Source organism: Ammospiza caudacuta, chromosome 9, assembly GCF_027887145.1.
Source record: "Ammospiza caudacuta isolate bAmmCau1 chromosome 9, bAmmCau1.pri, whole genome shotgun sequence".
NCBI lineage: Eukaryota > Metazoa > Chordata > Aves > Passeriformes > Passerellidae > Ammospiza > Ammospiza caudacuta.
Window position 1 is genome coordinate 23658538 of NC_080601.1, and position 24522 is coordinate 23683059.

At 38.5% G+C, this 24522-nt stretch overlaps 1 protein-coding gene across 2 annotated transcripts in view; it reads right to left on the reverse strand.

The window, feature by feature from the left end:
• BTAF1 (B-TFIID TATA-box binding protein associated factor 1) overlaps nucleotides 1-24308 on the reverse strand; it is a 42213-nt gene extending 17905 nt beyond the window's left edge. Inside the window, exons 1-15 of one of the 2 annotated variants that reach the window (XM_058810914.1) lie at nucleotides 24129-24308; nucleotides 14926-15049; nucleotides 13773-13887; nucleotides 11273-11419; nucleotides 9210-9373; nucleotides 8782-8918; nucleotides 8020-8131; nucleotides 6662-6730; nucleotides 4221-4310; nucleotides 3014-3109; nucleotides 2595-2771; nucleotides 1935-2075; nucleotides 1689-1813; nucleotides 373-493; nucleotides 192-296 (exon numbers count right to left, since the gene is read on the reverse strand). In XM_058810914.1, coding sequence (XP_058666897.1) covers nucleotides 192-296; nucleotides 373-493; nucleotides 1689-1813; nucleotides 1935-2075; nucleotides 2595-2771; nucleotides 3014-3109; nucleotides 4221-4310; nucleotides 6662-6730; nucleotides 8020-8131; nucleotides 8782-8918; nucleotides 9210-9373; nucleotides 11273-11419; nucleotides 13773-13887; nucleotides 14926-15049; nucleotides 24129-24142 — 1737 coding nt within the window. In that variant the 5' untranslated portion in view covers nucleotides 24143-24308. The remainder of the gene's footprint in view (nucleotides 1-191; nucleotides 297-372; nucleotides 494-1688; nucleotides 1814-1934; nucleotides 2076-2594; nucleotides 2772-3013; nucleotides 3110-4220; nucleotides 4311-6661; nucleotides 6731-8019; nucleotides 8132-8781; nucleotides 8919-9209; nucleotides 9374-11272; nucleotides 11420-13772; nucleotides 13888-14925; nucleotides 15050-24128) is intronic. The other variant, XM_058810915.1, reaches the window with a different exon arrangement.
• Nucleotides 24309-24522: the final 214 nt, after the last annotated feature.

Sequence of the window (24522 nt, forward strand, 5' to 3'; positions counted from 1 at the left end):
TGAAAAATTTGTACATGGTCTACATAAGATCATACACATCCTGAGAAACTGCAGGAACTCTCTCATCCACTCTACAGTAAAGCATTGAAGTATTTAACATTAGCACACTATTCTTCATCTGCACAAAAGTACAGAGGATTTGAAAGAGTGGGATACACAAGCACTATATCCAGGAGAAATCTTGCAAATACCTTGTGAATAAGATCCAGAATTTCTTGGTTGCTTTCTAAGATACAAAACTGAAATATGTGCCTCAACATGTCTTGCAGAATTGGAGTCAGCCATGTTGATGAACTCTGAAACAAGGAAATCATATGACCAAGTATATTCCAATATGCATAACAGTAAGACATTAATAACTCTAATTCTTACCTGGTCTTGGGTAGACAACAATGTGAATAATGTTTCCAGTGCTGCTTTTCGCACAGAAGATATTGTGTGGTGCAAGAACGGCCACACACGTGGGACCAAAACTGTCAGGGATTGCTGAATACTACAGGAGAGGGAGAGGTAGAGGCAGTGTCAGGGATAAAAACATACATACACACAGAGCTAAGTTCATTTTGTTTATTCTCATTTTATCCAAAAGAAGAAAAGAAAATACTTTCTTTAAGAAAAGAAAGTATTTAATATACTTGGGGATTTTAAGTGAAGGATTAAATTACTACAGCTTACACATTTAAAATAGTTCAAGTTGGTATCCTTTTTCAGGAAAATACTGATTTGGGTTTGTAAAACTGGTATGGAGAACTAGTCAATTTAAGCACATATTTTTACGTTTTTCCCCCAGATTATACTTAAGGCTTTTTTCAACTGTTTAGAAAAAAGGAGGAGCTGTTTCTGTTCTGCAGTTGCTGTTGGGCAGTTATGACTTTACCAATAATTTAAAACAAGCTTGCATCTTTTTTTGCAAGAACTGGCATATCAACTGATGCAACTGGCATCCCAGCTGATTCAAGTAGTACATGCTGAATTTAAGACTACATTAGTAACAAAACTTCATTCCTTATTTTAGATTTGGGCAACCATCAGCTTCAGCAGTGCTAATCATACAGGATGAGAAAAACCAAATGTGTATAGTATCTACCTTAAGTGCAGATACTGTGAGTTTACCATATGTACTATGAAAAATTGACAAACTAAAGGAACTGCATCTTAGTATGTTAAGAGTCCCAAAGAGATAGCAACTAGGCAGCATCATCAACTAGTCACAGAATTACTGGTTGTACTACTGATGTGAATTTATGTTTATAGCTTATTTCAGAACTGTTCCAATAGTAAAGTTCTACAGGCTCATGAATGTGTTGCAATAAACAGTTTGGTCTCGTGTGGAGTTTTGTCTGTTCCTTGTTAAAAAACAAGATGTTTGTGGGCAGGACCACCATGTGAGTGAAGCAAATATCATTTACTAAAACAACCAAGATAAATGGACAGAGACAGAAGGAGGGGGGGAAAGCCACATATAAACCATGTCTAGTACACTTCTTAATTCCTTTGTTGCATTTCACTAATGTCATCAAAATAGAAGCACTATCGTAACCTTCACTTCATGGAAAAACCAGAGCAGAATATTGAGTTACATTAATCATCTCCTTGGTACATGATTTGAAAAAAACTGGTAATTCCAATTTGACAGTAAGTGGACACTCAGACCTGTAATAATGAAGAAAAACTAATTGAAAAGTTACCTGCATTTGCGGACCTGAGGGTAAGTCAGAAGGGATGAAAGAAGGATCATGATACTGTTTGTGGAAGCTGTCAAGTCATCCAACTCCAGAAGTGCATCCCACAAGGTATTAAGAATAAAAGGCACCTACACAAATAAGCAGAGGAGGTTTATCATTAAAAAAAAAAAACAACAACAAAACCAGTGCTGCCTCTAAGTATTATTTTTTTTACTTAGACCAAAAGTGAACTTAAAACAGTTCAGTCACCTTCTGAGACTGAAGCTGGACCAGGCTTTCCACTACTGGTACTAAAGATGCTGCAGCAACAGCTCGGACATCATCATCCAGATCTTGCAGACCTTCAATTATTGCAGGCAACACTTTAGGCAATAAAGTGTTGATCATGTCCTGCCAAAAAGATCAAAAGCATTTTTAAACCAAAAAAGCTTATAATGATACAATCAACTAAGATGCATTCTGTGTGTGGGAATGAACCTGTTTCAAAGGGATGGTACAGGTCCAACATCGTAATCTAAGTATTTTTAAGTTACCATTCATGAAATCAAACATAGGTTATAAATTTAATGAACTGTAAATCAGCTCAGTTTTGGTATAAACAAAGCTCAGTGTCTACAGAATAATACCACAGACAGTCTAACCTTCCTGTAAGACTGCTCTCTTACCTGCATATGAGAATACCACCAAGACCAGGCAGGCATATCTCTATTTCTAATGTTTTCTGCAAGCACAGCTTGCACTATATACTTGCAGCATGGATATAGAAGTGCAGTCACACATCTCAACCCACAGGACTGCACTGCAAGCAATCTTGCTTTATCACACTTAGCTACTGTTCATCCACATCCTCTACTTAGAGCAGAGATGTTTGATCCCAAGCTCTCTACAATTTGTCATGAGGGTTATTACCTGACGTACTGCCAAAGCATACTTTATTCCTAGGAGACCACCGTGTCTCACTTCCCACTGCTCCTGTGTAAGCAGCTTCAGGAGAACATCCACAGTTTTATGAACACCAGTTTCATTCATGTGTTTCAATACTACTCCCAAAGTCTGAGCACAAGTCTCACGTACTGGTGCCACTACCTAGGAAAAAGTAAACGATAAAACAGATACTTCTGTATGAAATTTGACTTTAAGAGAGATGACCAAACTGCTGTACAAACAAGGTGAAGTTCATGTATCAGCTACCTTTTAATAAGCATCTCTGAGCAGTTCTAACAGGCACATGCAGCAGCACTACACAAGGCACAGCTAAGCTGCTGCAGTGTTATCTCCTGCAGAAGCCTGCTGATCTACCTGTTCATGCAAAGGTAACTTAAACTTACTTCATCTGAAACAAAGTCTCCAAATCTGTCTAGTGCAAACACACAAAGAAGTCTAATAACCAAGTCTTCTAGCCACTCCTGATGCTGCTGAATCATCTGTAAGAAGAGAAAAGTTTAACACCTTGACTACACTTACTCATAAAGCATTTCTGATATGCTTACTTTAGCTAAAATCTGTAAAAGACATGACAACTAATGCTCACATTGACTGTTTTCTTCTCTAAAAACAGTACTTTTATCAAAGGCTAGTGTCCTGCTTTCAGCTGGGACAGAGTTGGGTTTTTTCTCAATAGCTGGTACAGTGCTGTGTTCTGGAGTCAGTGTAAGAATAATGGTGACACCACACTGAAGTTTTGGTTGCTGCTACATTATGCTGACCTAAGTCAGAGACTTCTGAATGTCTCAGGCTCTGCCAGTGAGGAGGGCATACATAGCAGGTTTTGAAGCTAGCTGGAGTACACACACTTTCCATAAATAGTTAAGAAATGGTTTAAAGTATTTTATTATTGCAGATTGTGTTATTATTACCCACCCAGCCATCTCCATGGAACAAATACTACTCTACAGGGAAGCAAGGAGGGAGAAGTTTTTGCTCTCACTATTTACAAAGTATGCTGAAGTACACTGATTTAGACCTCATTCTTCAACTCTCTAAGCCACAAGTTCTTCCAGCTGCTTCTACAGCAAGAGAGTCAGTAGGAATCTGGATGAAATTCACTATTAATAAACAAGCTATTATTGTCAGGATATTTTTAAAAAATTATTGTCCTTTTAAGAAGACTAATTTAATTCTTTTTCTCATAATAAAGAGAGCCAGTTGATAGAGTCCTCTTCCTATTTAAGCAAGGAGAGTTAAATGGTCTGAGACACTACCAGAGTAACACGATTAACTTGCCAATTTTGTTTCAGTACAGTCTTACCAGGACTTGAAAACAGTATATTCTAATATGGAAGCTAATGTTTAATAACTTTATATGCAACCAACATATTAATGGCTAATTATACAGTAGTACTGGGTTCTGCAAAAGCCTTTTAAAAACAAACAATGTTTTGTCAGTGCACACAGTGATGTCATACAGATGATTCTGAACAGAGAAGTCTTGATATTATTCCCCCATATCACACACCTATTGCAAAGTAATTTAAGAAGTCTCTTTTCTAAGCTTCATTTAAGTAAAATATTAAGTCTACATGACTGGAAACTTACCTCCTCTAAAGAGCTATCTCCCATTTTACCACCACTTTTACCATGAGCTTTAAGTATCTCTCTCAGTCCAGTACCTGCACCATGTCGAACCTAAGAAAGAGAAGCAAAAAGTCAATAAATAAAATATTAGGGGACAGAAGACAAAACCCATGCTGGAAAATTGAAATAATACTACTGTATTCTTAACAGAGATGTTTCAAGAGCTGCAGAACTAGCACTACTTAGACTTGTGGCAATTTTAAAATCAAACCACCTATTAAAATATTCACCTGTCCAAAAACCAAACTTCTTTACCCCAGGTATTTGCCAGCTTATGAACAGAAGCAATTAAGAACTGCTTCTATTTTCTAACACATTATGACATCTGCAGCAACATAGCCTACATTCATTTACTTTTGAAAACTAGTGCCATGGTGGCACTAGTTGTCAAAGAGAAGTTTGAAGATATTACTGTTTTTATTAAGTTTATAAGCTAAAGCAAATACATATTATTATAGTTTCAAGCACTTCATGTTTAATATTTTCTATCACTCTCTGTATTGCTTAAACAGAGTTTGGATCCTCACTGAGTATTCTGGAGTCTGCAAAACAAATTTCTGGGAATTACTATTCTGCATAACATTTCCCAAGCAATATGGGAAAGCAAATTATAGGCACATGCATGCTCTCACCAAACTTGAACAGTTGAACACACTAGGAAGAGTTCTGGAAGTAAGAAAAGACCAGTAGAAAGATGTGCTAAAGACACACCTGTTTCTGGGATTTCTGATACCTAGCTGGACTAGCAATTGGCTTTCCTTCTGCTGAGTGAAGGAAAGCTCACTCAAGAGATATGCAAAGCTGCAAAAGCAGAGTTTTGAACTAGGCTCTCATTGAGAGGCCATTACATAAGTTAGAAGAGAATAAACACTTTTTTTTAAGAACAGCTCAGATACATGTTTGTTGCTAGCAGAAAATGATTGCATTTCATTTCATGGCAGTAACAACTAGAACTGAGTACTTGGTAGCTCCTCCCTTCACCAGAACATCTTACATGAAATGCAAACATATATGACCCCTATGTACAGCTCAGTGCCTGCTGGTTAAAGCTATAAGCAAGCCAATAAAAAAACAGAGTCCAGTCTTAAAATCCTAACTGGTCATAAATCCAAGACAGATCATGGGCTAGCTTTTAAAAGTCAAAAGAAGGAGACTTTGATAGCTGATGTCTCAGCTTCTGCAAATACAAACCAGCAAGACACAAATGTATAAAGGCAATAGCAGTAGTAGGATTCATCCTGCCTGACTTCAGCTGCCTGTGAGCGTGGCAAGCAGTCTGAAGTAGTCACTCAGGTGACCTCTAGACATTGCAAGATGCTGCCAAAGAGCCACTTTAAACATACATTTTGAGGCAGGTTAGCCTGTTTTTCACCCAGAACATACTGAAATAATGATTCTGTATTGATCTACCTCCCCTGTTAAGATACAGGTGCCTTATATCAAATGTACTAAGAAAGCTATGAGAACATCTACATACCAGAAGACAAGTGGACCTGGCCTTCAACTGCAAACAGCCTGCTTTCAAATAAGGTGAGGCTTTTTAGCTCAGGTGCAGTGATGTGCCACACAAATATAATGATTCTTTTTCTGGGACCAAAATAATTGTGCTGGCTGCATATGATCTATCTCTGTTTCCAAGTTTGAGAGCAAGCTGGCTCTGCCCATACTGACATCACCGAGACTGTGCTACAGATACACATAAGGATGTTAGAGTTGCTGTTAATATTTAACCCTTCACAAGATCAACTCAAGAAAATGAAGTTAGTTGACAACAGTTATGTCCACCTTCTGCACAAGTTGTTAGATCATTATCAGCTACTTCATATTTTTACCTGAAATTTCTACCAAAGTTTGTGGACAATTGTATAAGGACTGAATAAAAAGGTGAGTAGAACCATTTTGAATCTTGAAAATAAATTGTCTAAGCAACCAAACATATAGCTTTTGTAGTTATTAAAGGATTGATTCCCCTTCCTTTGCTACTAGCATAGCATTAGACAAACATACTACTGTTGCCAGCAACACTCACATAATATTCCTTAAAGTCTTGATGAACCCAAGTTTAATTGCTTTGTCTTTTAACCATAGATTGATGTGATTTTATTTTGCTTGAATTTCAACACTCCCATAATTCTCACTTATATAACGATTACTTTTCATATCTTTCTCATTCTCCACAAGTATACATTACACATTTTTCATTCCCCTTTAAATGAGTCTAAAAAACACTTAAGTTTGCTAGAAGCAAATTTGTCTTGGCTATGTAATCTGTATGCATAAATGATTTAAATGTGGATATCTGGCAAAATTCTCTCAAGTTCTACACATACAACATTTGCATTTCTGTTAAAGCCCTTTTTAAAAAACCATTAGCTCCACCTTAAATTGTCCAAGTGTCTTACCTCCCAAGAAGGGTTAAAGAGATCATTGCACACCTCTTCACAAAAGCTTTCCAGAGGCCATTCATTTGTCTAAATCCATAAAAAAATTATTAAGTATGAGATTGAAAAAGAGAGGAATCATGAACAAACACTTCTTATATTGTTGTCTGTGCATACTTCAATGGCATACAAAAAACTCCAAAAGCATAAGTACTTTTTATCATTACTGGACAGAACTGAAAAAACAATCTTCCTCCCCAGCTCAGAAACTTCACTAATTAGCACTGGATCTCTTAAAAAGTTCATGAAGTTTCTGTTAACAGTGTAACCTCTTCTCTACGGGATTTAATTTTGATGCTTTGGAATTCACCTTTCCTTTAGAAACCATGCTAAAGAAGAAAATTAAGCAGAGTTTCTTATTCTACCCAGTGATCCTTTAAATTTATGAAGTTTGCCTTCAAAGAGCATAACAGGTAAGTCTCAGTTTGAAAACACACTACATTAATGAAATTGGGTCAATGAATCCAGCAATAAACAGCACCCTTTTCCAAACACATTCTACTTTTTGAAAACCAAAGGATATCCACTATCTCGAAATTTTTTACAAGGAAACTGTCATGACTGTGGAAAGAAATTTTTATCCCATTAGTAAGTTCACATCATCACATACACAGAGCAACTGGAAGACATTTAAAAACCAGCAGCTATTCAGCCTGTAGTTATTAATACTTCAGATTAATTTTCCAACCATTTTTTATGCAAATAAAATTTTAATTACTGAACTATGTCTGGAAAGCTATTTTTGTAGGATACAGACTTCTCTAGATAAAGTCTTCTCAAATAAACTTCTATGCATCATTTATATTCTGGTTTAGCATTTCTTAATTTTTAGCTTTTCAGTCTGTTGAAACAAATAAAAAGTTTTTTCCAAGACTAAGGTAATTGTTTTAATCTTCAACTATTAAAGATAGAATCTAATTCTAAATTAAGCCTAATTAAAGTACAGCAAAGATTAAATAAAGATTAAATAAGCATTTAGATCAAATTATTTGTGGCTCACTGTAATCCTACCATGTAGTGTTTAGCACAGTTTTCCAGTTTAATACCCAGGTCTGACACCTGTAGCCACCTACTCATGTTAATTTGGGTCACAAACTGCTACCAAAGGATTAAATGTGTTTTCTTCCTCAATGCTGTAACAGTTAGAAGCTCACTTGCTTCATTATGTTAAAAGTAAGCTGGCCATGACATTCTTCATTCCACTTGCCTGAATGCTAAATGGACTAAAGAATTTGGGCACATGAAGGAATTTTGTTTCAAATTACTTTGCTGAAAAACTGAATGATCTCTCCTGCTAACAGCAGAACAATATATCATACCTCTTCCTGAGCATTTTCTACCAATGTTTTTGAGTCTGTGGCAGGCTGGTTGATGACAACATTTGCAACTTTTCTTCTTTTTTCTTCTGGCTCCCCATCAGTGCTATCATTGCTGAGAAGGAGCAAATACATGTTTATGAACTCAAGGTATGCTTTAAGGCAAGTAATTACATCTACAACTGATGTCTTCAGATACAATAAAGTATGGCAAGAATACAAAACAAGGAGGCTTAGCACTGTGAAATATGCAAGTTAGCTGAGTTTATATGTAAAACCAAAAAATGCAGTGAGGAGACAGTAGAACGCTGTCCCAAATTCACAATCTGTCTCAGATTTATCCAAGAAACCCAGCAATTCCTAAATAAGATCAAGAATTTTGTTCATCATTCATTATGAACACAGTAGATACAATAATGTGCCACTATAAACTACAGTGAAGAACACAGCACACATCAGAAAACTGTATCCTAAATTTTCAGTTGCTCATTTTCTTAGAATCCCCTGTTTTCATGCATTATTCTCAAGCCATATTTAATAACCACACATTTCAGCTGTAGCATCCCATTATGTCAAGATGCCTCTGAAGCTGGGTCCTCAACAAAGCTCTCCTGGGAACAAGCACTGCATGCAAACTTTCCACCATCAGCACAATTAGCACATAAGAGATTTAAGATGCAAAGACTGTAGGAAGTTTCTGAACAGATAAATCAAATCACAATCCCAGCTTAACAGAAATAAAAGGAAACCAGTTCACTATTATACCTCTTCTCATTAGCTTCCACTGCATCTCTGGATCTTTGCTTTGCAAATAGCTTAGCCATTCTTTTGGCTTTATTCTTTTGTCTATTGCTCATACCAGCTCGAAATTCTGAGTCAATTAACTCAGCAGCCTGAAGAGTCTGAAAGAAAAGTCATTCATTGTCAATTCTTCTTATGATGGAAGTCCTGAAAAATTCTCAAACCCACAATGCTCTCAATTTCCCCAACCCTCCATTTCAAACATTTCAGCAGTTTGACATGAAATAATACTAACAAGCAACTATGGGATGTAAGAACTGAGGAAGCCAAAGCACACCACATTAGATGCCAATCATCTTACTTAAAACAGAAATACTGTAACCACAGAAGCTCAAATACAGCAAACCCACTGTATTATTTCTTGCAGTCAAATAGCCCAAGGTTTTACCTACAGGTTGTTTGTTTACTAGTAAAACTGGAGAAGGAGAATAGTCCAAATCTTCATCATTGAACAGATCCTCAGTATTCATTCCAATTGCAGCACCCATATCTAAGCCAAGTTTCTTCTGCAGCAGTTTCCTCTGTCGTGCTATCCTCTCTTTAGGATCAATTTCACCTTAAAAAGGGATTTTAAAAGAAGATGTGTCAGATTTCCAACTGGATATTTTACTGATGACTTGCTCAATGTACATAACAAAGCCAAAATGTACAGGATTCAATTGCACTTGGCTAATACAATCTGCTAAGACAAATCACATTGACACCAGGAAGACCTCTTCTGCTACTGTAACTACACAAGTACTTCAACTGTGATTGAGCAAGGTTCATTTTGGAAATCAACAGATGCCACCTCAAGAATGCCTGATGTTTCAACACTAACTATAGAACACCTAGGCTTCGGGAGCACCTACAATTGCATTAAAAAGACAAGATTTTAGCACCCAAGTAGAATAAAACCTCCAAGCAACCCAAAACCGTAGCTGGTAGGGCTGTCAGACTTCACTTCACATGCACAGTACAGAAACCAGTCAGAAGGAGTTGTTGTTTTGGTTTGTTGGTGTTGTGGTGGGATTTATTTTTCAATTACCAGCACAAACTTTTAAGTAGATGACCAATATTGATACAATTCTGGGGTGTACACCAGGTTGAGTAGTAACTAGTAGTTAATATTGTGTATACTAGTAAGTTTGTTAAACTGCATTTAACTGACAAGCAAAGACAAGCAACTTCCATTCTTTAAAAAATATTTTTGCTTTCTAACATCATCTCAGGAATAATTATCAAAGGCTGCTAATTCTAAAGATTAAGTTACATTATGTCCATTTATGTTGTCTACTTACTTGAAAAGGGAAGTTGCTACAGAACACAGAAGAGAAAGCAGACTGTACATTTTCTCATTAATAAAAAAAGCAGCAACTAAGGATTTTTGTTTCATTTTCTTATTTTTTGATATTGTATTTCTTATTTATTTTCACATAAAATTCAAGGATGAAATCATGTGACATTGGAATAAATATCAGGCTTCTATGAAATGAAGTGTTGGGTTTCATTAGACGAGGTGGAACTTGTACACCACTTTATTAATCTAGCTTAAAAGATGGCAAGCAATAAATTAGCAACCTGCCTGAAGAGACAGGACACTGCTCAAGTTTCAGCAGCCACATGCTCTGCTCCTTGCTGAGCTACTGATCTTCTGAGTACCCTGCACAGAACCCATCACACACAGGGAACAAAGGAATCAGGGCTACACAGTCAGATTCTTATCAAAAGCATCACTTAATTTGGTGCAGAAACTGGTAGATGGCCTGGAACTAAGAACAGGGAAGTACAGTAATAACAAAAAATAGCTTAGATTAAAATAATTCAGTGCCATTACACTGACAAACCAACTCTCAGCTAAAAAAAATACAGAAAAATGTTAGACAAGTCACTTGAAACAAAAAACATCACACAGGCACTGGTATTTGATCTTCCAACTTTGTCAGTCCTATCACAGTATTTTCCATGCAGTCTTTCTATACTTGAAACCTTCAAGCTTTTCAATAAGCCACATCCTACTTCTGTATGTGGGAACACTGTTCAGGTAAAGAACAAGCAGTGAAGTGCCTGCTCCTTCTAAAAATGTCTACAGAAATCTTTGATGCTTTCAGTTTTCCACCCCTTCTTCCCCACTGTATACACAGTAATACTGCTATGGCAAAAACTTAAACAAACAATACATCCCTCCTAAAAAACTCTGTTACTTGAGGAAGAAAATGCAGACCACACATTGGGGAATAGGTTCTGCCATTATTTCCTGACATTATTTTGCTATGGCAAAACCTAAACAAACAATACATCCCTCCTAAAAAACTGTGTTATTTGAGGAAGAAAATACAAACCACACATTGGGGAATAGGTTCTGCCATTATTTCCTGACATTCTGAGAATCCATGGGTGGCTAGAGTCATAATGCTGCCAAAACAAACTTTTTCAAATCACTAAGTTTTCTTGTCTGCAAGTAAAATCTAGATACCTGATTTATCATCTTGGACTTCAAATTCTGCCCCAGCAGATCCAAGAAGAGATGCACCATGTTTCAACAAGCGACAGATATCAAACCTGTCAAAGCGCAACCGGTCTGTGGAAGGTGAATCTTCATTGGGACTTTCTGAGCCTGGTTCTAGGTAGGAAATAAAAATAATATTAAGGACAACATGATGAAATTTTTGTCCAAAATTCTGGCACAAGATTAAGGAAAAACAAGATATAATATCTCTCCTCCAAAGAATCAGCAGACATACAGCATTTTAATTCAAAGTATAAAGGCTCCATTTTCACAAAGACAAACTGAAATAGGTCACTAAATGTACCTGAAGAGAAAAAAAAAATGTTTTTCCCTTGATAAATTTAGCTTTTAAAATCTTGGACACTGACCTACAGGCCTTCTCTGTACACACAGGGCCAGCTTACAGTTTTACAGTTTTGAACTGCACACAGCTCACAAACAGTATCACAAACACCAACACTTCTGTGTGTCCCTACCAGCCAAGCATCCAAAGCTGGGAAGCTAGAGAGTGCCTAAACAGGTGTGGGAGAAAGGGCTGCTGATGCCCAGCTGTGAGCTCTTCTCAAACAGTACCTTTTTCTTAAGCACACAATAATCTTTTCAATTTCATTAACAATCTGATAGGCAGAGGTGCCAGAACTGGACAATTAATTTAAAAGGGTGCTGTACTCTAAGACTAACAGGTTACCCAACTTCCATGTACAAAGGGCATGCTAGAAGTAATCCCTGAACTAGACAAGTGAAATGAACTTCTCTCCTTGGTAATACAGAGTAGACAGTAGCAAAATTCCCACCTGTGGTAGAAGAGGTTGAAACTAGATGATCTTTAAGGTTTTTTCCAATTCAAACTATTCTATGATTCTATAACCAATTGATTAAGCATATGGATAAATATTACTCACTGGGAAAGAGAATTGCTCTGGAAAAAAACACCCTTTAATAACCTGATTATCAATGTCCTTAAAGAGCTGCCACAAGTGGATAGAGGGCATCCAGTGAACATAATACATTCAAAAGCTTTTGGCAAAGATTCATATGAAAGAATACATCAAAAGAACCAACTTAGCACAGAGCTGGGGAGAACATCCTTTCACAAACTGAAAGGTAAAAATTAGTTCTGGAGTCCTCTGGGGCACCAATTGATGGAAAAGACATTCACTAATGCACTCTTCTCCAAGCACACAGGTGACAGCAAACTCTTTTGGGTAGCCTAAAGTCACAATGGCACTAAGGAATCCAAGGAGGACTCTCAAAACAGACTAATGGGCAAATAAGTACACAAGGTGTAAAATGAATAATCTAAACCATGCCTACACAACACAGCATTCAATAAAAATCTTGGAGGCATTTCTGACAGCTTTCTGTACTCATCTGTTTACTGAGCAGTGAAAGCCAGGGCAGACAACAAAGTACTGGGTCTCACCAGGAAGGACACTGATGGCAGGACAAAACACATCATTTTGTCACTATGTGTAAATTTCAGTACTCTAGAGATGTAGGTAGACTGTGTGGAGTTCTGTGCATCTCATGGAGGACACAAGTAAGAGAAAGCACAGAGAAAAAAAAAGTTACCTAAAAGACAAAGCAGCTTGTGAGGAAAGACTGAAGAGAATGCAAACCTTCAATATGAAGAGCAGTTGCTGGAGGAGAGCAAATATGATGGTTTACAAAAATAAGGACAATGGACAAGGAAAATGCAGAACTTGCTTGTCAAATTCAAAGCCAACAGAACTGGGAGGCACCAAGTGAAACAAATATGAGATCACCTCAAACAGATGTGAGTTTCATTGATGCTGTTTTAGGGTGTGTATGTGTCTGGTTTTAAACAAGTCGGTGAATTTCTGGAACCTGCACCACAAAGCTGTGAACACAGACAGTACCAATGGATTTGGACAAAATCATTTAGTCCATAATTCAACAATTAAGGAAACTAACATCCCTAACACGATGATTTCAGATGAGAAGAAACAGAACAGACAAGCAAACTGCCATCTCACCTTCCTCAGAAAGGTGCTCAGATTAAGGGAACAGAGAAGAAAAGTTTCTGTAAACTATCATGACAAAGTTGATTGGTTAAACATATTACCATTTTACAAGCTACTCCTTTTCTTTATAAAAGCTTTAAGAGAGTACAAAGGACAAGAACAGGAATTCTGAAAGAAATAAAGGTCAGGAGCATCTAAAGCCAAAGAGGTTTACTTACAGTCCTACTTCACAGAATCATAGAATAGTCTGAGTTGGAAGGGACCCACAAGGATCATCGAGTGCAGCTCTTAAGTGAGTGGCCCAAATAGAGACTGAACCCCTGACCTTGGCATTATTAGCACCCTGCTCCAAACAACTTACGTGCAAATAGAAGTTTATGCTCATAAAAAACCAAATGACACAGATGCCTTGAAAAGGCTCATATCACAGATGGTTTGCATAAGACAAACAATGAGTTATACACAATGAGTTTAAGGAGCACCTTGTTTTGATCTTGGAGTTGGATTCCACTCAGGTACATTTTTCACTATTGCTTCGACAGCCTGGCCAGCCGCAATACGAGTATCCCAATTCGTGCTTCTTAAATACACTAACACCTTGAAGGAGAGATTAATAATAAGTATTTGCTCAAAATGTACTTCCAAAACAATCCATCAGCTGTTATGTTCTATTAAAACACAATTACTTTAATGCTATGACTTAATAAAACATTCAGAACAAAAATATAAAGGACAAAAAAAAACAAACCAAGAAATGTCACCAGCCTTCTCTATATTGCTCACTGCTTAGCAGAACACTTGTCAGAGACAGACTTTAAGACTTTACAAGATATATTTAGTCCAATCAGTTAAACTGAAACTTTATTTCCTCCAGGTACTGAACAAGGCTTGAGACATGTTTTTATTTTTTGGGTTGGTTGGTTTGTTGCTGTCTTTTTCTATAAGGAAGTGTTCAAAATTGATTAACAGACCTTAAAACCCTGAAGTAATTTAACCCAAGAAGAGCTACAACATGGGTCACTTGAAGTAATGTATGCTCTTCTAAACTAATTTATCACTATGTCACACATCTGGAAAAACTATTTCTTTCTCTGAAAGCAGTTTGATATTCGTGATTCCTTGGCCACTCTGTTGATAGCATCAATTGTGGTGACAGCACCTGTTCCATAAGAACAGAACTGAGGTCACTGAGCCATCTCCACCTGTCAGAGATGGACTATTTTTGGTGGTTTTACTAGACTTGGTCAGACTGAAGTCTGAAGCTAATGGAAAACTCTTCCCAATTTCCTTTTAAAGACATGCAGCCTCTTTTTTAATGTTTTATCACACAAGTAATAACCTTTAAAGGCAAGTGAAAAAAATCTTTGTAAGGCAGCAGAGCTTCTCTTTATAGAACAAGCTCTGAACTTACAGCAAATGCTGAATATCAATACTGAATGCTAAGCGAAACCTCACATAATCATTTCAGAAGCTGACAGAACAGTACCTTAAACAGAAGCAGCCCCTAATTTTCTTCATTCTCTTACTTTTGAAAAACCCAAGACCACAATGCATTTTCTTCTTCCCACAGAAGCACATCCCTTTAAACTAGTTTGATTCTCACCATTCAAGTACTAGGGAAAAACATATGCTTACTTTAGATAAGAGATTATTCAGTTCATGAGGATGCAGTTTCACTACTTCCCCAAGTTGCTGTGCAGCTGCTTTTCTTGTTACAGGTGTTGTCCCAGTGTCCAGTAAAATAAAGAGACGATCGAGCCTAAATGTGATTGACAAAAACCGAAAAGTTATGCTATTCATAGCTCAGTTGTCCATTTCTATTAATATTCCCCCACATTTTGCAGTTTATGTAACTCAAAGAGAAGAGATGTCTGTCTGAAGACTGTCAGTTGGCAGAGTGAATAATGTACTATTTTTCTAACACTAAGCATAGCTGTTTTAAAAGCACATTTAATTTGGCAACAAAAAAAGCAACAGTAAGAAAGGCTAGTTTAAAAAATCTTCAGTTACAAGAAAAAAATTAATTGCTCCCGTCTTTGTTCTGTGATAGAACATTTTCAATCTTGAAACAAATATGTTGTGAGTGATCATCAAATTCTATTTGATAGAAAAAGCAGAGGGCTCAGCTGCTTCTATTGCACATTATCACTTCTATTGACAACACAGCCTATTATCTGCAACACCAAACTCTGCCTCTCCAGGCTGACAAATTTTTACTTTTCACATCTTTTCCCCCTAATTACCTGGAATACACAAAACCAAACCTCTTGTATTTACAGCTTGCAAGTCATCTGATGCTTCTGCTCTGCCCTCAAAATACGGGGATTTAACCAGCAGATCTGTTTCCACAGTAACTCTGTATTTAGTGAAAGACTCCAATCATCTATTTGTAGAACAATTCATTTCTTCCTTGTTTAGTTACTGAATGAGAAATAAAGCCTGTCTTTATGTATATATTCACATAACAATCTAGATACTCAAATCCATGACTGGAGTTTCAAGTATTCATTATTCCCTTACCATCAGTGGTTGATCAGAGCTCTCTAATGAGTGCCAAGTTTATGCTTTAGTTATTGGGCTGTATGAGGTTATTACTGAGTATCAATCTAGAACCTGTTCACACAGTGCAATAAAAATAGTTCACTCCAGCTTTACATAAAAGTACTCCTCCAAGAACTGCAACAATACAAAACCAGACCTTGCACAGCAGTGAAGCTCACCTAGAACAGCCTGGCACAATAAAGATACAGGTATCCTGGACAACCTGTCTTCATAACCACACACCCTTGGTTTGAGCACACACAGGAAATAACAACTGCCTTGTCCCTGTTAGTCTGTTGCTACTAATTACATTTCATGTAAATTGCCTTTGACATTAGATCAAAAAATATAAAAAGAAAAAAAACCCACCAAAACCTCTTTCCAACAACACTGGATTTTGTATTTTCTTTGGCATGCTTAAACTGCACTTAATCCTGAGTTTATCTTAATGGGTTCACAATACAATAGGAATTGCAGTGCAGGGCCAAGGTAATACCAAAACCAAAATACTCTCATAACTGGGGGTATTAGATTAAGTATTCATTAAGTATTCATTAGATTTAAAATAATTATAACTTTTTAGACAATTCTACTATCTGCCATCCCAGAAATAATTCTCTTCCTACTACTAAAATAGGTGAACTTATTTCAATCTTTGTAGATTAAAACTAAAGTTTCAATTGCTATGATTTACTAGTTAGAAAGTTGTTTTAAAATCCCAAAAATTAAACCCTAGATATATGAAATCCAGCAATTTTGTCTGATCATACAGTCAAGGAGAAAAAAGCTTTACAGATCCAACACTTCTGAATCCCTGATAGTGGACTAGTCATGAGAAACATACCAGGTACCTCATTAGCTGTCAGTATTTTTTCTCCTGTACTTTTGGCAGTAATAACCCAACCTGATTTGCAGCAGTCACTATTTTTCAATACAAAACAGAGTGGCTTTGAGAAGAACCACTGTTTGCTCCAACTTGCCTGTTCTCACCCCTTTCATTCTTCTGCTCTCTGTGAAACTTTGGTGCTCCATACTCAGGTTTGCCATATAGTACCACAGCTCCTTCAATTATCAAATTATCTTTTTTTATCTCAAAATCAAGCACCATGTGTAACTGTGACCACTTCCCAGCTAGAACTCTTCATGAGTCAAAACAGGAGGAAACCACTAAGTCAGCCTACCCTCAAAAACTCAACCTGAATTCCAGACGTAGTTACAACACTACATCTCCACTCCTAAAACCCACAACTTTCTGAAGCTGTGTTACCTGCAAAATACAGCTTGTTTTCTTGGAGTTTTCCTTAACCTACAGTGTGCTTGGTTTGGAATTTGTTATTTTAAACTGTAATCTGCTTAACTTACACACAAATGCAAACCAAACAAAAAAAATCTTTCCCTTGTCTGACATCACTACAGGAAGGTTTCAGCTTTCAACTGCAGCAAAATACATGGAAACAGGATTAGCAAACACAGCCAACATCTGACTAACAGTGCTGGTCACACTAATCATTCTCTTTTCCTCCCGCACAAGGATGCAAAACTCCCAAACTGATATTTTGGAGCTATTAAGATTTTCAAATTGAGTGCTGGTGTTGCTGCAGCAGAGTATGGCAGAGCCTGAATTCTGCAAGAGTTGGAAAGGTAGCACTAAAAAAGTTGTCTGTGATCAGCAGTGCTAGTTGGTTTGTTTTTCAAATTAAAGCTTTCAGACTGAGTTTCATTAAGAATGGAAAAAAACCACTAAAAATTCCAAACTACTTAGTTTTGAGTACCTGCAGTTTAAAAAGGAAGTTCTGACAAGGTTTTCATTTTCAGAACAAACTAGCAGCCTCTGAACAAGTTACTAAAGCCAAAGAGAACCAAGTTTTCTAGTGGCATGTGGTTCTCTGCTTCTCATGCTAGACAGTGCTGTAAGCAGGGCACCACGTGCCTCACATCATTCCCAGAAGTGTGAAGCAGTGTGGTAGAGGGAGATGCTCTACAATGTAGATAAGGTTTTTAATTATTTTATTAAATCTGTCAACTCCATCCAAAAAATTGTTCTAAGCCTATGGAAGACAAAAACAAACAACAGAAACACAAGGAATACTTTGGGGAAAAAAAGATTAAAACAAAAAATGCTTATAAATTATTATGAAAAATAACTGTAAATAATTATGAAAATTGAAATACCAATGCATGCTAAAAATTAAAGATATCTCTAAAACTACTTCTGCTGCAATCAGAACTTAAAAATACCAAGTTCTTCACTTTTAATTCTTAAACAATGGTTCATATCCTTCTGTCATTCTCCAATCCCATGTTAACTACTTCTCATCAACAGGACAGCAACCATACACACCTTTGATATGAACTCATGCTGTGTGAGCAAGCACAAAGCACTACCTGGCTCAAAGAGATCATTTCTTCCTCTCACTTTAGAAATTCACAATTTTTCTAGTCTCTGTTGAAGTGTATCAGCAAGACACAACTGAGAGCAACAACTCAAGGTTCTTATGATCAGCACTCCACTCAATTTTTCTTGTAAGAAACACCTTTTACACTGAGTCCGTTAGAAATGTTTCTCACACAGACATCAATGCAGATGCTTCAGAAGAAACATCACCATCATCTGAGATGCTTCACCTCCAGAAGAGTCACCACACCCAGGTGGGGGCACTCTCCAGGTACCACAGTGATTCCACCTCTGGCCACCAGTTTTGCACATTCAGCATTGAACCAGGCTAGACTGACCCTCACCCAGGCACAGGAGGCAAATGCTGCAATGAATGACATGTTCTGTTCCTCATGCTGATCTGCAGATCTTTGCTGCTGCCCCAAACAGAGGGCTGATCTCCATTTGAAGGGGCAGTTGTCATACTATTTAAAGTGAACTTATGGCACTCCTGAGGAAACAGGATGGCATGGATTTGAGAGCCCTTCAGCTCCAGAGGCATTACAAAGCTAGTAGCTGCATAATTAATGTCAAGATACAGGTGTAAGCTACAGTCTCTTCAAAGTGTTTGCTAAAGAACATACCTGCAGTTGCATTGTATAAAGATCCCAACTGTCCCAGTGTAAGTGTTCTGGCTGGACTGGGTGCCCACAGGACTTGAGATGATGAAACTTTCCATTTGTTGCTTTCAGTGAGTGGAGGCTTAAAAGCAACAGTGACCTGATCACTGCTGCCCATGAAACAATCTGTTTGGACTTTTACATCTCTGTGCCCCAGCATGTTAAACTGTCCTGAGAGTAATCTCTAATAGTAAAGGACATCTGGTATGAACACCTTGCAACTACCTCTGCATATCCTCCAAGCCATGAAAATTGTGTGACTACAAAAAACCCTCAGTGGCAAAGTCCCTGGAACAGTAATGTCAAGCTCTGCCTAGAGCTCTTTGAAAAGCTGCTAGCTAGCACCCATCAGAAGGCAAGGGAATCCTCTTAGGAGTTGATATTTCCAACATCCAGAAAACTTCCTCCCAGGCACTATTTCTTAATACAGAAATAGGCCAGACACCTTGAAAACATCCCTAAATTAAACTTTAGACTTGACAAGGGTGAAATTCAACCGAAGTTCTAATGGAGTCTGACTTTTCTTGTTGACCTGACAGCCCTCTGCTGTCACTTCATCATTTGGTCAAATCCCAGCTTGGTCAGCTCTTAACACTCACTCACATGAACAGTTAAGTAATCAAATAAGCAACTTTCAAATATAGAATCAGCCAGTAAGAGGAAAAAAACCCACTCAACAGAATTCAGAACAAGACCCAGAAGTGCAATGATACACAAAGAATGGATTGTGATTTTACTTCTCCTAGGTGTGCAAACAGTTATGAAGGTGGGACTGTGGACAATGAAGAAATCTTGTTTCCTACACAGCAGCTGAAGTAACATCTGGAATGAAACAACAGCTCCAAGACCACACCAGGTCACAGTACCATACACTGCATATGGAATCCAACCAAATGCTAAAATTAGTATAATTGATTCCATATGGACTATGTATTTCATGAATGACCTACAACTTCATGCTGTACAAGTTTTACTTGTTAACTATTACATATGTATCTGCAACTAACAATGCACTCCAAAATGGGACCAATTACATTACAAAACCTGGGAGAGAGAACTGCAAGTTGAAGCAGCTGTCAGGACAGACTAACACAAGATGTGTATCAGTAAGTTACAAAGTGAACACCTCAGTGACTATTCAAATTCCATCTGCTGGAGCAGGTTGGCATTCTTATCAGCACACAATCCTGACTTTCAATTTTCAGTCCATTAGAAAAGTGCGCGTAAGAAACTGAGAGCTCTGTCTCATTTGGGCAGCAGGGCACACGCCAGCTCTGCTTCCCCCCTTCCCATGGCTGCATCAGCCCTCCCACAAAGAGCAGCACAGAAGGGCAGTCCCCTGTTCTGGTCCTCAAGTTAATCTCCACCAACAAGGGAAGAGTTACATTATTCCTCCCCCCGTTTGAGTCTGAATTCCCATAAGCACATTGGTTCTAGAACATCTATTCCAATGCTTTGGGCACAGGCCTTTAAGCAGCAGTGAACACATACTTGCTCAGGTTAACTCCTGCTTTTTATGCAAGAGCAGCCATGAAGTAATAGCTTCCACAGAAGCTAAAAGCTGAATTCTTCACAGAGAAAGTCTGTGATAACCTCAAAAAGATTTCTAAAAGGTATGCAGTGCACATAAGAGATTTTGGATGCAGTATTCAATTTGAAATTTTCCAACAGTAATGATGCCACCCAGTGCAGCCACTTGTTCTTGGGAAGTCACAGCCCCACACTTCAAAAGCTGAGAGCAACACATGGGGCCTGCTTAGGTCACAAGAGCTTTACTCTCACAGTCTTTTGACATTATTTGTTTTAAAATAAAAACTAGATTCCTAATCTACATATTACAAGTCAAACAGAAATTCAAGTAAACAAAACCACTGGAAACTCTAGAAAACAGTATTAATCTTACACAGATCAAATCAAGAAAGGGTTGCAAGAGCAGCAAATAATGCTCTCAATATTTCTGTAAGGAACTGTCTTGAATACACCCTGAAGAGGTTGCCTTCAAGGTATTTCAGGGAGAACTTAAAGGATACACCAACTAAAATAAAATTGTTTACTCTTAATGTACCTTAAGAGTACATTAAGAGTAAACAATTTTATTTTAGTTGGTGTATCCTTCAAGTTCTAATTTTAGACTAATTAGACTCCTAATTTTAAAACATTTACATTTTAAAAGTACATTGGTTCTCCCTCATACTGCAAAGGCACTCAAAACAGGAGATAGGCATTAACACCTTGGTGCTAGAATAACATGAGGCGCCTTTGAACACATTAAGAAACTGGAAAAAAGTTTTATTAGATACTGAAAGACTATCACCATTTTATTACCTACTGCAACTCTACTATCCTGAGTAATCTATGAGTTGTCATCCTCTTAGAAGTACTACTTTCCCTTCTGAAGTATGTCAAAAGATCACTGGTGAGCCACTGCAACTGTTCACTTGGATCATGCACTTTGTAGGAATGAAGCTGAACCAAAACTTTTCACTTCCTTTTTTCTTTCTCAGTTCCACTATCAAAAACATTGGGATATTTTTTATTAGCTATGCAAACATTATACCACTTCATCTGTAAGATAATGTTAAGTGACAGAAGCTAAGGCCTACCACATGACACATTCACAGAAGGAATACCAACCTTCCCACCCACCTATCCCTGCTTCTGGAGGATTGTGTTCATCAGTCTCCCCAGCATAACCTACCAAAGAGATGAACACGTACAGTGCAAAGATTCTGCAACATCTTTTGGGATGAGGTATCTACTGTTTCACTTTATGTCTGTTTTCTAGAGCATCAACACAGATGCTTTATAGAAGGAGGTCTTCAATCCATGTAACATCAAATGCAGAATTAAATACCAGACTTTTTTGTCAATAGGTTACAATTAATTACAATTACTTTTAAGATGACCTTACTAATAGCAAAGCTGCAATTTCTCAATCTAATATGAAGGTATTTCAAAGCATGCACTATGTTTTTTTTGGATCTCCCTCAACAGATTAGAGTTTTGAGAAAGGTTTTCAACTGACAAAAAAAGCAAAAACTAAAATTTCTGGGAAAACAACCACCTGATATTTTATTGGTTTAAGAATGTAAAACTACTCCAACCCTCACTTCCAAAAAAAGATATTTTTAAAATAGCTGCTCCAATATAGAACTATGCCTAATGAAATGATTGTTAATAGTAATGCCTGGTACGCAGTCCACAAGGTCTGTGGGCTTTTCAGAAAGATTAAATTGAGTCAGCCTCTTCCTCACTCTCCAAACTTGTATAGGTACAGAGACATTCAACAATGAAATATTACATTAGTCCATAAAAAAAAGTAACTGTAACTACCTAGAGGAAAAGTGGAATTAGAACAGATGATGGACCAACTAAACTGAACAAAAAATAGATATGTGGTTTATTACAAGAGCACAAACAATTATTTGTAATATGTCTGAAAGGAAAGGACCTTTGAAGCTCAATGTTCTGAAGTAAAAGGTGAAGAAAGGTTTCTTTATTTACAAAAGCAGCACTGACACTGTAGCGGTGCTCCTATGGTCCAGCAGCAGAAAGGAAACTCAACTTATCAGGAGCTGCTGTCTAACTTCAAAGGGAGAGAGACAGACAAAATTCACACATTATCACTTCTTACAATTATAGAAACATTGGTGCTCACCAGGAATAGCCAAGATGTTACAGCACTGTGAAACATGTATTCTTTTACCTAAGTTACACGTGAAGCTGAAACGACTCTGAATCGACTCAGCAGTATTACAGCACCTCTACTGACGTTCAGTACCTTGTGCTCAGTTGTGCAACATTTGGATACTATAACTATCATCTGAAGCAATACAGAACAATACTAAGACACCAACTTTCAATGCTTCACGTTGAATCTTAGAATGAGGCACATCTAGTTTTACTTTCAGTTCCCAAAAGGTGTTAAGTAAATCTCTGTACTGCTGCTTTCCACTAAAGCAGCCTTTAGAGCAGCCACAGCCTCAGCACACAGTGAAAAGCTCTATCTTGATATTCCTGTTAGCCCCCATATCACATGTACATTAGCAAAGTTGGTTAAGCAGACTGATCAGACCTAATGTAATTAGACAACTCCTCTACTTTACATGATGACTTATTTTAACGTACACGGTAATCTTGTTACAGCAATCCTCACTACTTCCACGTTCTTATGGACAGATTTGGGGAATGAGAAAAACCCACAACAAACATATAACAAGTTGACAAAAAAATAAGAGTAGAATAAAACAAAGGGATACTCTGTGGAAACCACAAAGCTTAAAATAAAACACCTGCTACTAGAAGTCCCTAAAAGGTGCATTGCTGCCATTATTTTTGATGAAGAATGGGTTTCCATTATAAATGTGCACACCTTTACCTTGCTACATAGAATCGTGAACTTATTCACACAGAGCTACTGAAACAGAATTTACTTTTGTGATAGCACTTTGGAAGTACAGATACTGTAACATGTGAGTTGGAGCTAATCTATCACAAGCTTAATTTGGATTTATAGTTTCCTTTCAATTATCCTGTTCGGAAGCTTAACCCGCCCGTTTCACACACACACACAAAAAAAAAAAAAAAAAAAAAAGAAAGAAAGAAAAAAAAAAAAAAAAAAAAGAAAAACAACCCCAGGAATTTGTGCTCAGCATTTTTTATAAAACAGCGCTGTTAAGACACACCTCTGTATCTGTGAATGCTTTAAACGCTGGCACACCCCAGAGCACATGTGTGCAAGCAGATACTGCCCAACATTTTGAGGCAGAGCCAGAATCCACGGATCACTTTTCTCCATGAAAGCCTATTTTATTTTGGTTACTTTACAACTGAGGGCTCTGAAACGCAAAAACAGTTCCTTGCCAGTTTTTGGGACTCGATATCCTAATTTCCTACTCCCTAGCAGTTTAACCACCCTAGGAAAGACTGGCCAGCAAAACGAAGGTGTCGAATTCGGGAGGAAGCCCGAGACGCCCCAGGCAGAGCTCCTGCGGGCCGAGGGAGGAGGGGGCACGGGAGTCACCGCAGGGCAGGATACAAACCCAGGCTCCAGAGCACGCAGCCACCCCCAGACCCCGGCGGGGCGGCCTTGCCGAGGTCTCCGCGGGCTCCCGAAGCCAAAGGAGACGGAACGCGGGCACCCCTCCTCCCCCCCCACCCCGCACGAGGCCACACGGAGAGCCGGGAGTGCCGGGTCGCCGCTGTCGGCCCTACTTCCCCCATTCTTCCCAGCTCCCACCGACCTGGAGACGGCCATGGCCGCCCGGAGCCGGGCCGGGCTGACGGCGGGCGGCGGGACGGGGGGGCCGGGGTGCTGCCCCGGCGGAGGGCGCTGGGCCTCGCTCGGGCCTGGGGCGCCGCACCCGGCCTCGGCCCCGCCGGCGATCCGCGGGCAGCGGCTGAGCGCGGCAGAGGCCGGCGGCGGTCGGAGTGTCGCTCCCCCGGGCGGGGCGGCGGCGGCGTGGGCGGCAGCGGCGAAGGACCCTCGGAGCGCGGGTTAAAGCCTCGATTCCCCCATCACCGGGGCGAAGCCCAATGCCTGGTTTTATATGAGCAGCCATCTTGTATTTATTCCCTTCCTCCATGAGAGCCGCTTCCTGATTGGCAAGAGCGCCCAGCCGCAGCCAATGGCGGGAG